Raw genomic sequence first — 19,511 nt, 5'->3', positions numbered from 1 at the left:
CCAACAAAAATACTCTGATCAGCAGGACCCAGGGATCTTGTTAGGGAAAAGGGAACCATCACTGTAAATAAAGACCTGATCACTTCATGCCAAGAAAGAGCCCAGAAAGGGGTCTTTACTCAGCCTTTCAGATCTTTGCCCATCCAACTTCCACCTCTCACCCCCCCCCCCGGGCCATCTCACCTCAAGTCCCAGCCATCATCCCAGCCAGAGGCCTGCACTCACCCAAGCCATGCATGATGGTCACCCACTCCAAAGCTATTTTGTGAAGGTCTCCTGACTTTTGGATGGCCAGGATCTTGAACAATGCCTGAAGACTGTCCTGGATGGAATTTTGTAGGCTGCTGTAGTCTAAAGAAGAAAAGGCTGAGCTGTTAGTCAGAGCTCGGCTGAGTTGGCATCATTCTGTGGGGCAAGGGCAGACTATGGCAGAAAAGACCAGTGTGACCTTTTGGGGAGGCAATTACAGAGAATTTGATGTCCTTCTTATCTTCATTGATTGTATTTGTCAATATAATAGGTCAAGTGGAACACTACAGTCTCAAAAAAAGGGAGAAAAGAAACTCTGCCAGTGCCCTCAGACACTGCAGGTCAGTTGATTTTCCTGTCTAAGTATCAGTAACCATTTAGTTCCATGGAAGTCCGCTGAAGAACTATAGCTTTCATCCTGGAAAGAGGGTTCAATGGTTCCAGGTTCCTACATAAATGTTTCTATAGCAAGAATTCCCAATTATGGGATGAAAGAGATCCTGCTAGAAAAGCTGAGACCAAAATTTTCTCTCATGGTCCTACCACTTGGCTCATTTCGTGTAAGATTTGGGCTGGGAGTAAGGTAGGGATATGAACTAGGGTGAAAATAGGAGAGTAACTGAAAACCTTTTTGGAGGATTGTTACTGGGGATTGAGCTCAGGACCTTGCTCTACCATTTCAGCTATACCTCTAGACCATAGGAGAAGAACTGGGAGAGAAGCTTGGTTCAGACAGATGTGAGATTCTCCAAATACCCCTGTTGGGAGACAGCACTGAGGATCCAGCTCTCAGAGTGAAAGAATTTCTACTCTACACACTAGAGAAAACAGTATTGAAATAATAATTTTAGCTCCTCTGTCTCTTCCTTTCACACATTCCTCCCCATGCGGGGAGGCAAAAAAGCCCATCTCTCTTGTGCTCTAATGTATATGAAAGAGGTCACAATCCATACAGCTACCTGGGAGCATCTATGTCAAGTTTCCTCTACATACCCACGTAGTCTTAAAATTCTCAACTGATTTTGGGAAGGTTATGAAGAGGTTATGTTATATCTCAACTTAGATCCAAGCTGTGTCAGTCAGCACACTATATAAAAAACACACAATTTCTTGGGAGGGGGCGGATAATAGTTTGGGTATTTTACTTTCCTCTTCATGTATCTCCTTGTTTTCATCTTGTTAAGAATCTAAAAGGGAGAATTAATGATTAGTAGGTATTCCTAACCCTGCAACAACTTGCCTTCCTAGGACATCTTGGGCTCATTTGAGTGAATGAAGTCACTAACTTTGTGGTGTGTTACCATCCCAAAATGTAGTCCTTAATTAACACACCTAAAATTGATGGGAAAAGGAAGTCTGGTACAAAGAAAGGAGAGAACCTGCAGGGAGAACTATCAAACACACAAGAGCTTGGTTCAAATGCCAGCTTAGGTACAAAAGGGAAAACAAAGAAGGAGCAAAGGTGGAGGAAGGACTTTGAGCTCAAGTAAAGGGTAGGAAGACTCAACCTGGTATCTCAAGTTATGAGGCAACTCAAGACCAAGACCACTGACAACCTGTACTCTGCATTATAATTTTTTAAAATTACTTTTGGTAGCAGAGTGATCTAAGGACGATGCAGAAAAGTAGTAGAGACCAAGTAGAAGCACATCTGCAAGTGTGGAACCAAGAACAAAGATGGACAAAAAGATCAGCATAAAATGTGCTAAAGTCAAAAGTGAGAAGAGAATGCCCTTTGAGTCTTGGTGCAAGCATTTAAAAAAAAAATTCAATTATCTTTATTTGGTGGGGTGGGGGGGATACATGCTTACCAGGTAGGCACTCTACCACTTGAGCTACACCTCCAGTTCTTTTTGGTGCAAGTATTAACAGTGGAAATCCAGTCTTAATATCTATCAGTCAACACCAAAATTTATGAGTTCCTAGTAAGAGAGTTATGAACCAGGGGGGTCTAGGTACTATTTGTCAATGTGCTTCTAATAGCTGAGGAAGACATTCATAATCAAATACTGGGCATGGAGGGATAATAAGGATAGAGTTTGAGAGATAAGGACCATCCATGAAGGATAGAAAAGATATGTATTCTCTTTCATACTGAAGTTGGACCAGTTACACATCTTGCCCAGTTGGACTCATATGTAGCTCAAGTATATCCACTTTCCTCTTTCTCCATTGCTACCATCCTAATCTAGGCCATTATTACTTTTCACTTGGGATATACCAATTGTCTCTTAGCTGACCTTCCAGTCTGCATTCGTTACTTCCCTTCAACCAATTCTCCTCATTAAACTAAAATCTGACCATGTCACTTCCCCACAAAAAGCACTTCTCCATAATTTACATGTTATTAAGTAAATTCTTAATAAGACCCACAAAACTTTGCATGATATGACCTCTCCAGCTTCATGGCCCATTTCCTCTTCCAGTATTCTTTGGACTGCAGCTCCAGTGAATTAGAAACTTTTAGTGGATGTTCCCCATTTCTATCATAAAATATACTGACTGTGCTAATCAGGTTTACAGAAGAGAAAGTAGAACTTGTAGACAATGCATTGATTCATGAAAGGCAGTAAGGAACAATCAGTGGACCCCAAATCAAAGGGAAGCTCTTGTTCTTAGGACAAAAAGTTAGTAAGTAAATGTACATGTGTATGTTTTAAGCTAAAATAAAAATCTTAAGCCAGGTGTACATAATTTTTATGATTACTTTATTTACTAACTTTTTGGATTCACCAACTGGGCTCCAATTATTTTGGATAAGAAAATGTCTCCTGTACTGGCAACTACCCAATTATATCATCTTGGATGCTTATACATGTACCGTTCCCTACATGCTCATCCTACGCATGAGTCCTCTGCCTGAGAAGATACTTCTCCGATTATCCCTGGTCCTTTGAGCTGGTCTCCTCTGAGATTCTACTGCCCTAAGTAAGGTTATTTCCACCATGCACTTATCTAGCTGTAGATTATTGTCTGTCCATCACTGGGCTGGGAATTTCTGAGGGATAGGGATGCTATCTGTAAATCTCAGGGTTTCTCATGTTTGGCACAGAGGAAATTGGTGAGTTTTAATGAGGGAAAGAAAGAAAGAATGAGTGAATAGGCATAAAATAAGACAGCAGGGTGCAATCCTGAGGACAGAGCATTGAAAGGTGAAAAGAAATAAACAGGAAAAATTTCTGAAGACACCAGAAAGGAAGGACCTCTGATGAAGGAACCAGACATTGGGTGGGGGGAGGAAGGTGTTGGGAGTGGGTCCTAGGGATTAAGAAAGTGTGGGATGAGGTCCTGGCTACAAGCACCTGATCTGACAGGGCTTGGTGGATATGGTAGATGAAAATAGTCCCCAGCCAGTATCATTCACTGGGTCACAAGGGCTGAGTCTCACCTGAGAGGATGAAGGTGCCACTGTCCTTGCCAACTACCTCCCACTGAGGGCTGCGGAGCACCTGCTTCTTGGAGCGCTCCGAGGTTGGAGGTTCATAGGGTACGTGCAGGATGAAGTTGAACAGGCGTAGCTGGCGCACCTCCCAATGCCGTTGCAGCTGCTGTAGGCACTCTTGGGCATGAATTTGCTCCTTATCACGTTGCCAGACCTGAAACAGCTATGTCTCAGAAACCAGGGCTGACTAATGGCTCAGGGAATAGCCTTGAAGCTGACTTGAGGATTGCGTCAGGATAGAGCCTCAAGGGCCAAAGCTCAGGGGAGTGGAGGTCTCACAGATAGAGGGAGACCATCAGGCTTCAAAGTTGGGCCACCAGAAGGCCCAGGGTCACTTCTCCAGCTGAGCAGGCTCCCACAAGGCTCCTGCTGAGCAGACAATTCCTCAGTCAGCTTGTGCTTTTTTGGAACAGGGTTAATGATGGGGAACTTCTGTCATTCCGTGTGCCCACAACTTTGAGGCTGGTATTCACTTCCTTACTCACTTGGGAGCACTTAGCCAAGTGGCAAGTGAGAGTCTGGAACTTAGGGAAACCATCAGATCCTCATCTAGAGACTTGGGAGACTGTTCCAACCCTCTGTGCAGGTCAGCAATCTCAAGTCCTCACTCACCCATATGCCAACCTTCACTGCCCCATGTCTCAAAGGACTGCTGGGCTTATTCCACATCCTTTCCTCCCTCCTGTGGGTCCCACCTGGTTGATTCGGTCTGCAAACTCCAGGAGTGGACAAGTGAGCAGTTGGCCCAGTGTTAGGAGTTCCATACTTTGGAGACTGTCGAGCCCTAATGCTGGAGGCAGAGGAGACAAGTCAGAACAACACTCAATATGTGGCAGAGTCTAGCCCATTTCCAATAGCTCCAAGACTAGAACCCAGAGACCAAGTCAAACCTTAGACTGCAGCTCTCAGAGTACAACATGGAACCAAGAACTTAGAACCTAAGATCCAGAGCACAACTCAAAGCCCAGAGTTAAGCACCAGTCCAGGGCCCATCAGCAGAGAGAACTCTACATGATAATGAGGGAGGTTAGAATTTTCTTCTGTCCCTTTAGGGGAAAAAGACTTTAGGGCATGTGGGAAAGAGTAAGGAAAAAAGGGGTTTCCAGCAGAAGCAGCAGAGAACAAAGTTGTTGCATTGCTCTAAACCCTATATCCTTCCCCCCACACACCCCTCCTCTAACTCTAACCAAACACACCCCTTAAGAGGGATTGGCAATTAAGGTTCTGCATCTGGAGGTTTCTCAGCTTGGTGAGCAAGGGCAGGTAAGTGCGAAAGTCTTCCAGCATGCGCATGCAGCGTTGCAGCACTGGGCTGTGGAGCCCCAGGGCTGTGCTCATCCGTGCTGCCTCTGTTAACCAGCCATCTATCTTCTCCTGGGCCATAGACAGGCTAAACTGTAAGGAGAAGGGCTCACTGTCAGTTTGGGGCCTTCTCCCAGCCCCAGCCCTGCAATCCTCCATTCCCACAGAAGGGCTCCAAAGAGGAGTGTCAGCACCTTGCCAAAAGCCATGCACTTCCACTTGCTGAGGTTCTCAGAGATGCCTCGGTACAAATGCCAGATGCGCTGTTGCAGCACAATAGGTCGGGTTCCACAGACTGGCAAGGGCACAGGACTCTCATCCCCTGTGGGATAGGGCTGGCTGAAACCCGGGCTATTTGAGGTCAGTTAAGAGTCCATATTGACAGAACAGAGGATCCAGAAAGTGGTTGGGGTATTGGTATATGTAGATTGTGCAGTTCAACAGTGGAAGGTACGACCCATCTAAGGGGCCATGATTCCAAAGAAAGAATGCCTAGGGAAACATCATGGCCGTGAAAAGGAAGGGTTCTCCTCTTACTAGTTTGCATCTCTCACCATTCCAGCCACACTGAACTCTGCTGTTGCTCAGATACACCAGGCATGCTCCCTCCTGCTAAGTGCACTTGGCTTGTAGTTCATTCTTTCTGGAACACTTTCTCCCACAGAAAACCACAGGGCTCACACCCTTACCAGTTCCAAGTCCTTGCTCAACTAGCAATGAGTCCTATGCAAACCATCCCATCTACCTACCCCTATCTATCCTTCTCTGGTATTCTCAATCTCTCCCACCCTGTTATATTGTTTTTCTAGACCACTTATCACTTTCTAATATACTGCATAATTTAGTTATATTTTATGTTTATTTTTATTGTCTTTCTCTCCCAGTGAGAATGTTGGGTCCATTAGGTCAGGTGTTTTGTCATTTGTTCATTGATGTACCTCAAAGTTGCTGCATAGTAGGCACTCAAGAAATTTGTATTGAATGAATAAATGAACAAACTCTCCACCCGAAGGAAATTCAGGCAGATAAATATGAAAAAAAAATGAACCACATAGGATAAATGGTGAAACTCCCTATGTGATTACTACGGGTAATTTTTCCCTCTTTTCGTCTCACAGACTGCCTTAGCTCTTAACCAAGTATTTATAATCAGTTGTGAGATATGTGCCAAAAGTAATTTGTCAATAATAATAATTATAGTACTGAAGCTTGTGATATACTTAAAAATGTTAGGTCATAGTCAAGGTTATTGCTATAAGATTATCATTCTCATTCACTTGAATTCCAGCATACTCTCTTGAATGGAAGAAAAAGCAGCAGTTACACCCACATGCCAGGAATCATGCATCTTGTGCAGGGCAACATAATCCATTCTGGAGATCTCAGAATATTAGGAGTCTTAGAGTTACTAAGTTATCAGAGCTCTGATCTGACAAATATAAAATGACAGTAAATCTGAACTCTTCTAATCTCTCTTTGAATTCAAAAGTGCTAGCTGGAGACATACAGAATCTTTGATAGGACTTGTCTCAATATCAAATGTTGGACAAATAAAAAACTTAGTCTGTAAGAAAGAGCAGACATAATTATCTCCAAACACATGAAAAGATAAGACAAATTTGGGGATTAAGAGTAAATGTCATGGGCTGGGGATGTAGCTCAGTAGTAGAGCACTTGCGTAGCACGTGCAAAGTTCTGGATTCAATCCTTAGCACCATCACACACACACACACAAAGAGTAAGTACCCTTTGATGAACATTTCCTACAGTATCTATTCAGTAATTTCCATTTTTGAAAGTTTTACTTGGAAATGACTTCAAAAATTTTAAAGTTGTAAGAAAAAAATAGTAAGATGAATATCTACCTTTTATCTAGATTTACCTTTTATGAACATTTTAACCATTTGCTTTATAATTTTGTTTGCATGCTCTGTGTGTATAGGTATATGAATACACACACAAACACACACATTTTCTGAGATGGGGTTTTGTTGTGTAACTTAGGCTGGCCTTGAGTTTGCAATCCTCCTGCCTCTGTTTTCTGAGTGCTGGGATTGCAAGCATGAGCCACCACACCTGGCTACAAATGCTTAACTTTTTTCCCCCTGAACTATCTAAGGGTAAGTTATATAAAACATAGAACTTTACCCCAAATATACAAGTATGTATTTCCTCAGAATAGGGACATTCTCTCACATAATCAAAGCATAATTATCAAATTCATATATTACATCGCTACAATACTTGCTACTGGCCATATTCCAATTTTGTCAGTTAATAAGTTCTCTATCACATTGGTTCCCCTCAAGCACAGCATTCAGTCTAGAATCAAGTGCTGCATTTGTCATGTCTTTTTAGTTTCTTTTAATCTGGAACATTTCCATATAGCCTTTCTTTGGCTTTTGTAATGTAGACATTTTGAAGTACTACACATAGTCCCCTTTCCTTCTGTTTTTGCTAATAGAAAGTTCCTCATGTTGTATTTTTATGATTTTTTTCATGATATTTTTATTCATTCTTAGTTGGACCGCTGAATATGTGTCCTTCTCCAGATACCATGTCTGGAGGCACATGATGTCCTTATGTTTTTCATTGGTGATGTTTGGTCACCTGGTCAAATTGTTCTCCAATTTCTCCACTAACACTGTTTATTTTTCTTCCTTTGCAACTAGTAGGTAGTTTTAGGAGTGACTCTCTGAAATTGTGCAAATATTCTGCTCCTTATCAAACTTGCTCCAGATTTGGCATCCGTTGGTGATTCTTGCCTGATCCAATATTTACTATAATGTTTGCAAAATGATATTCTCATTCCAGCCCTCTCTCCACATTTTGCCAGTAAACTCTTGGCATTCTACTATAAGCTTGAGTCTACACTTCTCCCTTATTAATTTATTTATCTATTTATTATAACTATGGATTATAAATTCCTGTTTTTTTTCAGTAGTTTAGAATTTATTACTATATTACTTGGGTGCTCAAATTGTCCCAGATTCAGCCAGTTGGCATCCCTTCTGTAGCCTTTGACAAGCTTTCCTTACTTTTTCTTTTTTAATTTACCACTTCCTTACTTTCTGGTATAAAATGACACCTCAGGTGCATTTTAACATCTACAACTATATCCCTGAAATCATCCATTTCTCTGAGGATCCCTGGTTCCTTTTAGTATCAAAAATGAGAATATGAGCATAATGTGTCTGCTTGCTACTAGAGTATCTTTGCTTCTCGTCCTCTTTAGCAAGTAGAGCTAGGAAATACATACATGTATACACACAGAAACATACACTTACATGCATATACATGTGAGGATAAGCATGTATACACACAGGATATGTGTGTGTATGCTTTTAAAAACTGAATTACATTGACTGGAGACAGTGGCAACATCAAGACCTACTCTTATCTGTGGTCTGCTGCTTGGTACAGGGCTACACAAAGGCCAAGTTCTACAACGAGGACATACATTTCTACTGCATAGAATTTTGGATCTTGATCCCATCACATTCTAATAAAATATTCAGCTATATGCTTTCCCTACCAGACTATGAGCCCCCTGTATCCCTATGCTAAGTACATTTGAAATATCCAATATATGAAGGTTTTATCCTGTAATGCATACACACACACACACACACACACACACACACTGGCAGCACTGGGGTTTGAACTCAGGGCCTCATGCTTGCAAGGCAAGTGCTCTACCACTTGAGTCACACCCCCGGTCATCTGGCTTGTTTTTGACAAAGGGTCCTTGCTAACCTTTGCCTGGTTTGTCTTCAAACTGCACTCCTCCCATCTCTGCCTCCCTCATAGCTGGAATTATAGGTACGCCCACCATGACTGGTTTATCCCGCAATATTTGTTTATAAAAGAGATCAATGACCCGGGCACTGGTAGCACGCCTATAATCCTAGCTACTCAAGAGACAGAGATCAGGAGGATTGTGCTTCAATGCCAGTCTGGGCAAATAGTTTACAAAACCCTATCTCTAAAAAACCCATCACAAAAAAGAGCTAGTAGGGTGGCTCAAGGTGTAGGCACTGATTTCAGTACCATTAAAAAAATAAAAAAGACCAATGGAGGAATGTGATTCCTGAGGCTTGCTTAGGGTCACAGGGGACACTGAGTCCCAACCCTTCTCTCAGCTGGAGGGTCTATCACAGGGTCATGGTAAAAGGGTTTGGGATTCTCAGTACCAGTGAAGGTGGCATAGGCATCGTGGAGTTCACAGAGGTGGCTGACTGTGTTCTCAAATTGCTGCTCCAGAGAGATGAGCTGGTGCTCAATGGTCCCCTGGTCTTCTGTAGGGTCCATGAATGGACCAGACAGGGCCTTCTCAAGCAGGCCTTCCAGCTCTGACAGTGCTGCTGCCATCAGCTGCTGCAGCTTGGGCACGATGGCATGCTGCTTGCTGAGCAGGAACTCTGAGGCCTGGGTTTTCTCAAACTGAAATGCCTCCCACATGTCCAGAAGCTGGAGAGAAAGCAGAGGTCAATGAATATGTGGGAGTAAAGGAGGGGACTGGAAGGGATGGGTGACTCCTTGAATTGCTCTCTCACCGAAATGTCTAGCGCCTCATTCTCAGCAGTAAAGAGGCCAAAGTGGTTTCGGAGGACTTCATGGAGTGATCGGATGTATTCCACTTGCATCTCCAGCTGGATATGCTGCTCATTGGCTTCGTTCAACTGTAGAGGCTACAGCATGAGACCAGCACCCCCACACCTGTGCACCTCTTTGTGCCCACCCCCAAGGGGCACTCCTGCCTTCTGTAGTAGAGGCTCCAGACACAGCTGCAACCTTTTAACCAATTAGGATCAGGGCAATGTGAGATTAGATCCCTCTCTAAACTGAGATTTCTGAAGGTATGCTAGTTCTCATCCACCCAAACTTACCCTAAAGACAGGGCAACATATCACTATCAGACTGACTGTCACAGAGAACAGAACCAAGTCTCTGAAAGCTAGACTACCTCCCTCATTACATCAGGGTCTTCTCCTGACATGAAGAAACTGAGCCTCATGTGACCAGGGCAAGAATTAGTAAGGGAAGATCATTTTATGAACATAGTTTAAGAGCATCAAGCCCCATTGCAGTTCAGCAGAGACCTGCAGAATGTGTGCTAAGCCTCTGGGCAGGATGAGTCCTGCATAAGCCAAGACAGAGAAGTGGGGAGAACCCACCTTCTGGGAGCACTGTGCAATGGCATGAATGTCTGAGTTGATGGTTTGGAAGACCTTCATGAAACCTGTGAGTTCTTTCATTAGTTGCTGACTGCGGCTCCAGCACTCATTCTGTATCTGTGCAAGAATGTCCTTCCTCATGTTGCCCAGTTTGGATTCTGAAGACAGGAGAGTCAGGTGTTAGGGGATGCATAAAAAAAGAAGGAGCACTGGGAGTGCTGTGGGTCTAGAGTTCTAGAGTGTGAGATGGTTCATGGGGAGGACAGATCACTAACTCATTCTCTAATTAACTGAATGCTTACTGCACCCCTCCTCAGTGTCTGGCCATCTTCTTTGCACTTGTGCCTGGTAGACAAGAATGAGTGGGACAATGGCTGGGCATGGAAGTTCATGCCTGTAATCTCATCTACTAGGAAGGTGGAGATAAGAGGATTACAGTTTGAGGACAGCCCAGGCAAAGAGTTAGTAATACCCTATCTCAAAAGCAAGCTGGGCTTAGTGGTATACACCTGAATTCCCAGCTACATGGGAGGCAAAGGCAGGAGGATTGTGGTCAAAGACTGTCCCAGGCAAAAAGCACAAGGCCCTTTCTGAAAAATAACTAAAAATAAAAAGGACTAGGGTATGACTCAAATGGTACAGCATTCAAGTGAGAGACCTTGAGTTAAATCCCTACTATCACCCCCCCAAAAAAAGATTGAATGAATGAGCAAGACAGAAAGATATATAAATTGACAATTTCAAGTTGAGTGCCCAGGAGCCTTCAATGTGGAATACTGAAGGCTTAGAAAGGCTTCCTCAGAGAGGAGGACATTGGAGTTGAATGTATACAGTAATTTTAACGCTCTGTGTGGCTCAGTGTGTCCAAGGGGATGGAAATGACGTGTTTGTAAATAGCAGGTACCTGTTCAGTGCTCTCCTTTTGCAGTTGTACTGTCTCTCTTCCAGTAGAAGGGGTACCAAGGAGAAGAGGGTGTAACCTGTGTTTGTTTTTGTTTTGTTGAGACAGTGTCTTGCTGGCCTTGTCAGGGTGACCTTGAACTCACTATGTAGACCAGGCTGACCTCAAACTTGTGATCCTCCTGCCTCTGCCACCCAAGCACTGGAATTACAGATGTGCACTATGATGCTCAGTTTGTTTTTAAGGATGAAAGAAAAGAAGCTCATGTGGATATGGGGTTAAAAGATAATCCTGGAAACTGCCCTGGGTAATATAAACAACTTCATTGTCTCAGAAGATAGGAGTCATACTCGCATGACACTTCGTCACTCTAAGATACCACTAATTGTAAAAGGCACCATTACTTTATGTTCCACTAAAAAGGAAAAAATGATGCCATCTAAGGAATCATAAGACACTTCTTCACTTCAGAGATACTAAAATATGTACAGAACATCAAAATACATTATAGGAATATGGTATGCCACCAAATTAGGTACAGAGTGCTTACTACATAGCAAACATTATTTCAAGTACTTTACTATATTAACTGATTTTTATCCTCATGAATTCCCTTTGAAGTAAATATTACTATTTATACTTATTTTACAAATAAGCAAACTGAGGCTCAAGGAGGTTAAGTCACTTTATCAACAGTGGTAGAGCAAGGATTCAAACTCAGGCAAACTGGCTTCACTCCATTATATCTCAAGTTATAAACATAAATGTGTATATAATATATAGTTAAACACATACACATGTAATGTAATGTGTGTGTGATGTGAGAGGTAAACCAGCTTACCTCCTATTAGCATCTCTGCAACTGGAAAGTGGAATAGTGAACTTGGAGTACAGGTAATTGAGACATACTTTATAGGGCATTTTCAGAGCCTGGGAAAAAGAAATCAAAAGAACTGGGCACCAAAAACAGAGACTGGCAAAACCTATCTAGAGTGAGCCTGTTAAGGGGCACTCTATGTTAAACAGAACACCAGGAGGTGTACTCATACTTTTTCAAAACATTTCTCTGATCCATAACAGTAGTTAGATCATTGCAATGGTGCCACTTTTGAACCAGTAGCATCAGGCAGATGAAAGCAGAGAGAAGTGCAACAGCGCTACCTTATGGCATAAAGGAGCAATAGTTTGATAAAATATTAGGGTTCCTTAGGATTGGGAGCTAGAGATGGATGAGAAAACAGATTTAAGAAACATTTCGAAGGCAGAAGAACAGAATGGATTTGACAATAGGTTGGATGTTGTAGATTTAAGTAGATGGAGGAGTAAAGGATGACTCCAAGTACCCAGTGAGGCCAACTCACCAGAGTGGATAAGTATGTTATTCACTATTCAAGGGTTCCCAGGGAAAAGAGGATCAGAGTTATAGATAAAAAGATAAAATATGACCATCAAGAAGGATGAAAGCAGACAGAAGAGGATAAGATGAAATTAAAAAAACTTATTAAGTGCCTACCATAAGTCATAGTCAATGCTAGAAGTGTTGCTAATAATATTTAATCATCTTTACTATAACTCTGAGTGACTACATCAGCCTATCTAGGTTACAAACAAAGAAACTGAAGCTCAATGATCTTAAGTCACAAAAGCAAATGAAAAACAGCCAGGATTCTTTCCCTCAAACTGCTATTTTGAAGAGGTCAGTTGATCCTGGACTAAGAATCAAGAAGGTAACAAATTACAAAGAGAACACAGAGCAGTAAAAAAGGAAGAGAGCAGTGGTAGAGCAAATCCTGCCCAAAACAGGGCCAAAAAGAAAGCAGACTGATCACAGGACTTCCCTGTTTCTGCCTTGCCAGTGTAAGCTCCTAGCATAAGAGTTAGGAGTTTTAGTGCCCGTGAGAAACCAAATGAGGCCTGTGCATTCATCTGTTGAGGAGCAAAGGCAGGGAAGACCAGGTAGGCAGGCAAATTCAAGCAAACTCTTTCTGGGCCCCAGTTATAAGGCCTCTTACCTTCATAAACAAAGCAGAACTCATGGTCACACATCCAATAGTCCTGCAGGAAGTAGATACTACTTGTTATTGCCATCCTTGGGGCCTAGGTATGGATTAGAACAACCTCCCTATTTCTTAAAAGAATAAATCAGTGGCTTCCTGATCTACCCCACCATAAGACTCTCCAAGACCAGTTCTTAAGCTGAGGCTCTGAGCTAGCACACAGTAACATGAGAAATACTTCCCATTGGAAGGGAGAAAGAGAAAACAGGAGATAATACTAGGTTGCAAATCAGATTTGTTAGGGTTACCAACAAGGTAACCCTTGACTTGACTTAGTAGGGGTAGGACATTACAAGAGGAGGGAAACTGAGGTGGGGTGAGGAGAAAGCAGAGAATAGAATGTTCTTGAGTCCCACTTTCTATATGGAACTTTGGAAAGAGACCACCTTTCAGAGGGTTCTTGTGCTAATATGAAGTAGATATCATGATGTGATGTATTATGGCAGGAAGAGAACCAAATCTAATGCTTACAAGTCCTCCAAAGCTCCCACATGCCAGCAGGCACCAAAGGTAATGGAGAGTTGTAACCAGCAGGCCTTGATGGAGTTTCTGTGTTGAGGGGGTGAGGGACCCTGAAGTAAATGCTATGGGATGGCCAGTCTAAGACAGACTTGATGAGGAATTCACTAAAACCCCAAGGACCTGCCATGCCTGTAAGACCCAATGTGGGGCTAAGTCAGAAAAGGTAGGCCAAGAGAATATACCCCAACTACATAAGCCCAGGATACAGCACCAGAAGCATCAATGTTAGGAGGGCTGAGACCACACAAGGATGTATTGTACTCTATGCAAACAAGACCACACAACACAGAGGCCCACCATACTGCCAGATGACACCTGGGGAAGTAAAGGGGAGCAGAGGACATTTGAAAATAAAAATAACCCAGAACTATGGTATGAATTTTGAACTAATCAATTACCAAAAACTGACTGAACTAGACCAGACTAGCTTCTTTAAATGAAAACAGCTCTCTTTAATTGGGAAGGTTATGCTTTTCTATCACTATCCAGAGAAGTTAGGACTACAGAGTGGGACAAGATCAGTTAGAGAGTAAATTTTTACACATGCAAATTGTGGCATAAATTTTTACTCTTCTACATATGGGAAGGGGGCACCCTAGATTCCTGAGAATTTCTGTGAAAAAACTGAGCTCAGTAACCCAGGCATCAGGCTAAGCTTTCTCTTTAACGTATTTGGTTTGAATTACTTCTATACATTTCTACTATAAAATAGTAGAAAGTGTCAAGCAACAGAAGCGTGATTCATAAGGAACACAGGGAATGAGCGGAGCTAAAATGAGAGGTTGTTGTTAGTGATCATACCTTTGATGGCAAAGGGAGGGGCTGGGAACTGGGACTTTGGAAGGCTCCAAAAGTTTAAACAGGACTGGCCTAAGACAGTTACGTGAATAGATGGAAAGAAGGAAGAAGAAAAGGAGGGACAACAAGCAGCACTTACTCAACTCTGTGTGTATCTCATGGCAGCTCAGCAGAAGCAGCTTGCCTTTTGTCAGCAACTCAACAGGCATATTGGAGACACGGGCCTGCCAAACATTCAAGCGGTTCACCAGCACTATATAGTCTTTGATGGGACAGCCTCTCATGTCCTCCAGCTTCTGAGGCCCCCAGGTTTGCAGGAACTCATAAATGCCTGTTATCCAGTGATGTTCCCTGCAGAACTCCTGCACCTCCCAGAGCATGCCCTAAGGGTAGACAAGGTGCTTAAGGCAGAGGCATTGGCTATTATGGCAATTGGTGGGCAGTAGTCCATTCCTTAAACCTCTGTTCTTACCTCTAGCAGTGCCTGTTGTATAGTCAGTGCCTGCTGGATTTGAAGGCTATTTTCCAAGTCCTCCTGCAGATGGTTATAATTAGGGGGCAAATATTGGCCCCGCAACCGGTGCCCACGGACCTCCAGGATATCAGTAACTGTGTGAGACTTCCAGGGCAACACCAATCCTACATTTGGGCCACAGAACATGTGAACAGCATCGCTGGGCTGGCCCTGGAACTTGGGTGTCAGAAATTCTGTGTCTGAGTCATCTTCATCGTCTTCTTCTAGTGGAACATATGACATAATTGTTCATGAGTGCCCTCCACAGCCTACATACAACCTTTTTCCCCACCTTCAGTGTGTATACCCCACTCATGCCCACACACCCTCATTTCCTGCTCACGAGTGAATTTATACACACATCTATATCATAAACACAGTACACCAGACTCATGAAATTTATTAGTTAGACTGCAAGTATAGAAAATAGAATTCATTTTACTTGTATAAGCAGGAAAGGAATTATTATAACATTTAAAGTGGGTTCCAAAATAATTAGGAGAATTAAAAAACAGAACCCTTCTAGGGTAAGCATCTAGAGCTCTGTGTTGATTGGCAAATTGGGATGTCACTCACACCATAAACACATAAACATACTGCCTCTGTTATACAAAATCACCAGAGTGGATGGCATATGCCCTGCCTCTTATTCTAACTTAATTCTGAAGTCTTGTATAGATATAATTGGCAGATCCCAAATTACAGATGATACCTAGCTTCAAGGGAGTCTGGGGAATATCTTTGTAGTGTTTTCTCCTGTGCAGACACAGGATGATGTGGAAGGGATGTTGAACATGCCAGTCCTCAGTATCTGCCTTAAGGAAGGGAACCTGGCTTCCCCCTTAACTTTTTAGGAACTAGTTAATTGCCAAGAACAATATTTGTGCTAAAATGTTTGTCAAAATAGGCAGAAAAGCAACAAAATGTTCAGACAACAGATCTACTGTACCCATACTAGAAAGTGCTCCCCAGGCTTAGACCTCAGGTGTTCTTCTCTATCTGTATTCACTCTCTAGAGCTCACCCAGCTTCATGGCTTTTAAGTATCTGCCTCCAAATTTATTTCTAGTCCAGGTCTCTCTCTGAATTCAAACCCTTTTAAATTAGTGCCTATTCCACATCTCTATTGGAATATCTAACATGCACTCAAACTTAGTAAAACCAACAATGAGTTTAGATTTCTGTTTCTCCCATAGAAAATTTTCTCCTTGCAGTCTTCTAATTTCAGCAAATGGCAATTTCATTCTTCCAGGTGCTCAAAATCTTTATAGCTATCTTTGACGCTTCCCTCATCACAAAATCCAGTTTTGTGATAATCTTTATTGTCATTATGATTTAGTAAAGGTCACATGTGGGTGTATCTGTGAGGATGTTTTCAGAGAAGATTAGATTATGAAGGCTCTGACCCAAACAATGGTTTAATCCATTGATGGGTTAAAATATGAACAGACTATTGGGAAGTAGTGGAAATACAGAAGATAAAATCTGGTTGGAAAGGAGATAAGGGTGTGTCTTTTTTGTTGCTATTGTTTACTTGGTTTTTGAGATAGGGTTTCACTATGTAGTTCAGGCTGTCATCAAACTCATGATCTTCTTGAGTGCTGGGAATATTGGTGCACAGGACTACATGTGGCTGGGGGTGTGCCTTAAAAGGTATATCTTTTTTTCTCCTCTATTCTTTATTATCATATTATTGTTGTACTGGGGGTACATTGTGACATTTACAAAAGTTCTTACAATATATCATAGTTGAATTCACCCCTCTATCATTCTCCTTATCCTCTATTCCTGGAATAGTTTCAACAGGTCTCATTTTTCCATTTTCATCCTATTTTCACCACCCTCACCCTTCTACACCCTTTCCTTATATCCTCCCCTTCCCACTGGTACCAACCCTCCAGACAGGACCTGTTATACCTTCCTGTTCTCTGTTTCTGAAAAAAAAGATATTTTTGTTTATTTATACAGGGAGTTTCCTTGTGACATTTCCATGTATATATGTATTATAACCTGAACTGGTTCATCCCGTGTTTTTCTCAAAAGGTATATCTTAACCCTGGCCTTTTCCTGTTACTTGCTCTGTTCACGGCTGCTATAAGATGAGAAACTTCCTCTACCACATGCTCCTGCTGCCGCGATGTTCTGCCTCACCACAAACCATTAGCAATGGAGCAAGTGAACCATATACTAAAACTTCTGAAATCATGAGTCAAAGTAAATCTTTCCTCCCTTGAAATAGTTTCTCAGATATTTGTAATAGCAAAAAAAGTCTAACACAAGAGGACTCTACATTCAATATTTATCCAGAATCCAACTAATCCTTCCCATTTCTACCTTTACCTGCTATCCTTACCCCAACCAAGTCACCATCATCTCTTCACTGCATTATTGCAATACCCTTCTAGCTTTTCTCTTGCTTTGGCTCTTGTCTCCAACATCTTACAGTTTCTGTTCTACAGAAGACAAGACTAATGATGCCAGAAGTAATTCTAAGGTGATGGCAGTGGCCAAAGTTCTGAAATCTTCCCCAAATCCCCACATAAAAATGACAGAGCAATTAGAGAGTAAACCCCAAAACCCATGTACAATATTTTAACAAACAGAGACAAGGTATCCTTCAAATCCTAACATATAAGCGAGAGGGGACACACAACCCACAGCCTCAGGACCTACATGGCATATCAGCATTTATGAGGAAGGAAGTAGACAGGAACAACAAAGCACTGGATAAATCTGAAAACAGGGAAACCCCAGAACAGCCAAATAGCATTTTCTGGAAATCAGAGGAACAATTTGAGAATAGTAGGTAAAACTGGAAAGAGCTTAACTTGCTCCAGTAGTTGGTAAGGTAAGGCCTGTGGAAGTTGAAACAATCTATGCCCAATGAGCTCTTGTCCCTTGACATTAAGGTGAAACTGCTGGAAGTATAATATAAACTGAGCAGAATGGAAGCAGGAGAAAAAAAAGGCCCAGACAAATAATGGGGAGGGAAACAAAATCAGGAAAACTCAGAAAGCTAGTGTCACTTTTTAACACTATAAAACAATAGAGAAGGAAACAGATATTAGAAAACTAGTCTGAGTCAAGTCTTTCTTTTTTTTTTTTTTGTGGTACTGGAGCTTGAATTCAGGGCCTTCACCTTGAGCCACTCTTGCAGCCCTTTTTGTGATGGGTATTTTCAAGATATGGTCTCACAAACTATTTGGCTGGGCTGGCTTTGAACTGTGATCTTCCTAATCTCTGCCTCTTGAGTAGCTAGGATTACAGGAATGAGCCACTGGCACCTGGCATTAAAAAAGTTAAGAAAAGCTAATTTTTCTGACATGAACAACTGAAAAGAGAGAAACGGGGAATGATTACTAAAGGTTACAGAGGATTTTGGTGGTGGGTGGGAGGGAGGTTGATAAAAATGTTTTAAAATTGACTATGGTGATGATTGTATAATTCTGTGAACATATCAAAAGCCACAGGAATGTATGTTTTAAATGGATCAATTGTATGATATGTGAATTATATCTCAGTAAATTGTCTTTAAAAAGATAGAAAGTAAACTGTCCTGAAAGAAAAAAAACATTTAAAACTATGTTTTTGAAAAAAAAATCTGAGAGTCCTTCCCCAAAATATTCAATACCAAAACACATCCTATTAAAATTACTAGATTTCAAAGAAAGAGAAAAAAATAGGCAAAAAGAGGAAGTGATTTTTTTTGACATTTAAGAACATTTTAATTTTTTAGAATGAACAAATTTTAAATAAAAAGTTTATTTAGAAAACTGAAATCAAGACTCAAGATTGTAATTATTTAAGACAATGTTCTTTGGGTTAAAAAATCAAAGTAATATATCTTCATTATGTAAAATAAATGGGTACAAAATATAGATTAACAAAAGAAAACTATAACGTGTTATGTCTTTCCAAACTTCCTTTCTTCTTTTGCTATGCTATCGATAGGTAAAATGTAAGTAATATGTATTATACCTTATTCAGTTTTCTGAAAGATATTGCTTCCTTTTATAATTTTTGACTATTATCTTGCTACAATGAATATCCAACCTGTTTATGTAATGTATTCATGTTTTACAAACTAATTAGTGTCTATGGTTTCTTAGTTTGAAGGCATCTGCAAGATGTGAGTTTGAAGGCAGCTCTACTCTCTATTCATATGACCCCAATTGAATTACTTAAAATTTCTGAACTTTACCTTTTTCAATCTGTGTGTTCCTGGAACCATGTAAACCTTAATTATCCTCTTAAATCCTTGTGGCACCCCTCCAAGATAAGAATCATCATCTGTTCACAGATGAGGAAGCAACAGTCTGGAGATGTCATATAGCCAGTAATTAAAATCAGTGCAGTCCAGTCCTGAAGCCCTCAAACTTTCTCCCCACATTTTCAGCATGAGGCTACTTGTCATGATGGTTCAAGAAAAAAAAATATGAGAAGTTTGTCACTGCAAAAGTTGAAGTATCTTATTTTCCTCTTTGGGTGATATAATTAAAAGAGTCCTGGTTTTAGAACAAAAACTTCCAGGATTTAAATATCCCCTCTAA

General features: G+C 41.4%; 1 protein-coding gene across 2 annotated transcripts in view; it reads right to left on the bottom strand.

The window, feature by feature from the left end:
• The window catches only part of Dnhd1 (dynein heavy chain domain 1), a 76,125-nt gene that overhangs the window by 29,415 nt on the left and 27,199 nt on the right, over positions 1-19,511 (bottom strand). Inside the window, exons 11-20 of one of the 2 annotated variants that reach the window (XM_074084813.1) lie at positions 14,921-15,183; positions 14,588-14,831; positions 10,171-10,328; positions 9,550-9,675; positions 9,187-9,463; positions 5,188-5,315; positions 4,888-5,086; positions 4,387-4,481; positions 3,638-3,845; positions 226-351 (exon numbers count right to left, since the gene is read on the bottom strand). In XM_074084813.1, the coding sequence (XP_073940914.1) occupies positions 226-351; positions 3,638-3,845; positions 4,387-4,481; positions 4,888-5,086; positions 5,188-5,315; positions 9,187-9,463; positions 9,550-9,675; positions 10,171-10,328; positions 14,588-14,831; positions 14,921-15,183 (1,824 nt within the window). Of the gene's footprint in view, positions 1-225; positions 352-3,637; positions 3,846-4,386; positions 4,482-4,887; positions 5,087-5,187; positions 5,316-9,186; positions 9,464-9,549; positions 9,676-10,170; positions 10,329-14,587; positions 14,832-14,920; positions 15,187-19,511 lie in introns of those variants that run through there. The other variant, XM_074084810.1, reaches the window with a different exon arrangement.

Source organism: Castor canadensis, chromosome 1 (genome assembly GCF_047511655.1).
Source record: "Castor canadensis chromosome 1, mCasCan1.hap1v2, whole genome shotgun sequence".
Lineage (NCBI taxonomy): Eukaryota > Metazoa > Chordata > Mammalia > Rodentia > Castoridae > Castor > Castor canadensis.
This window is presented reverse-complemented; position numbering and strand designations above follow the sequence as displayed.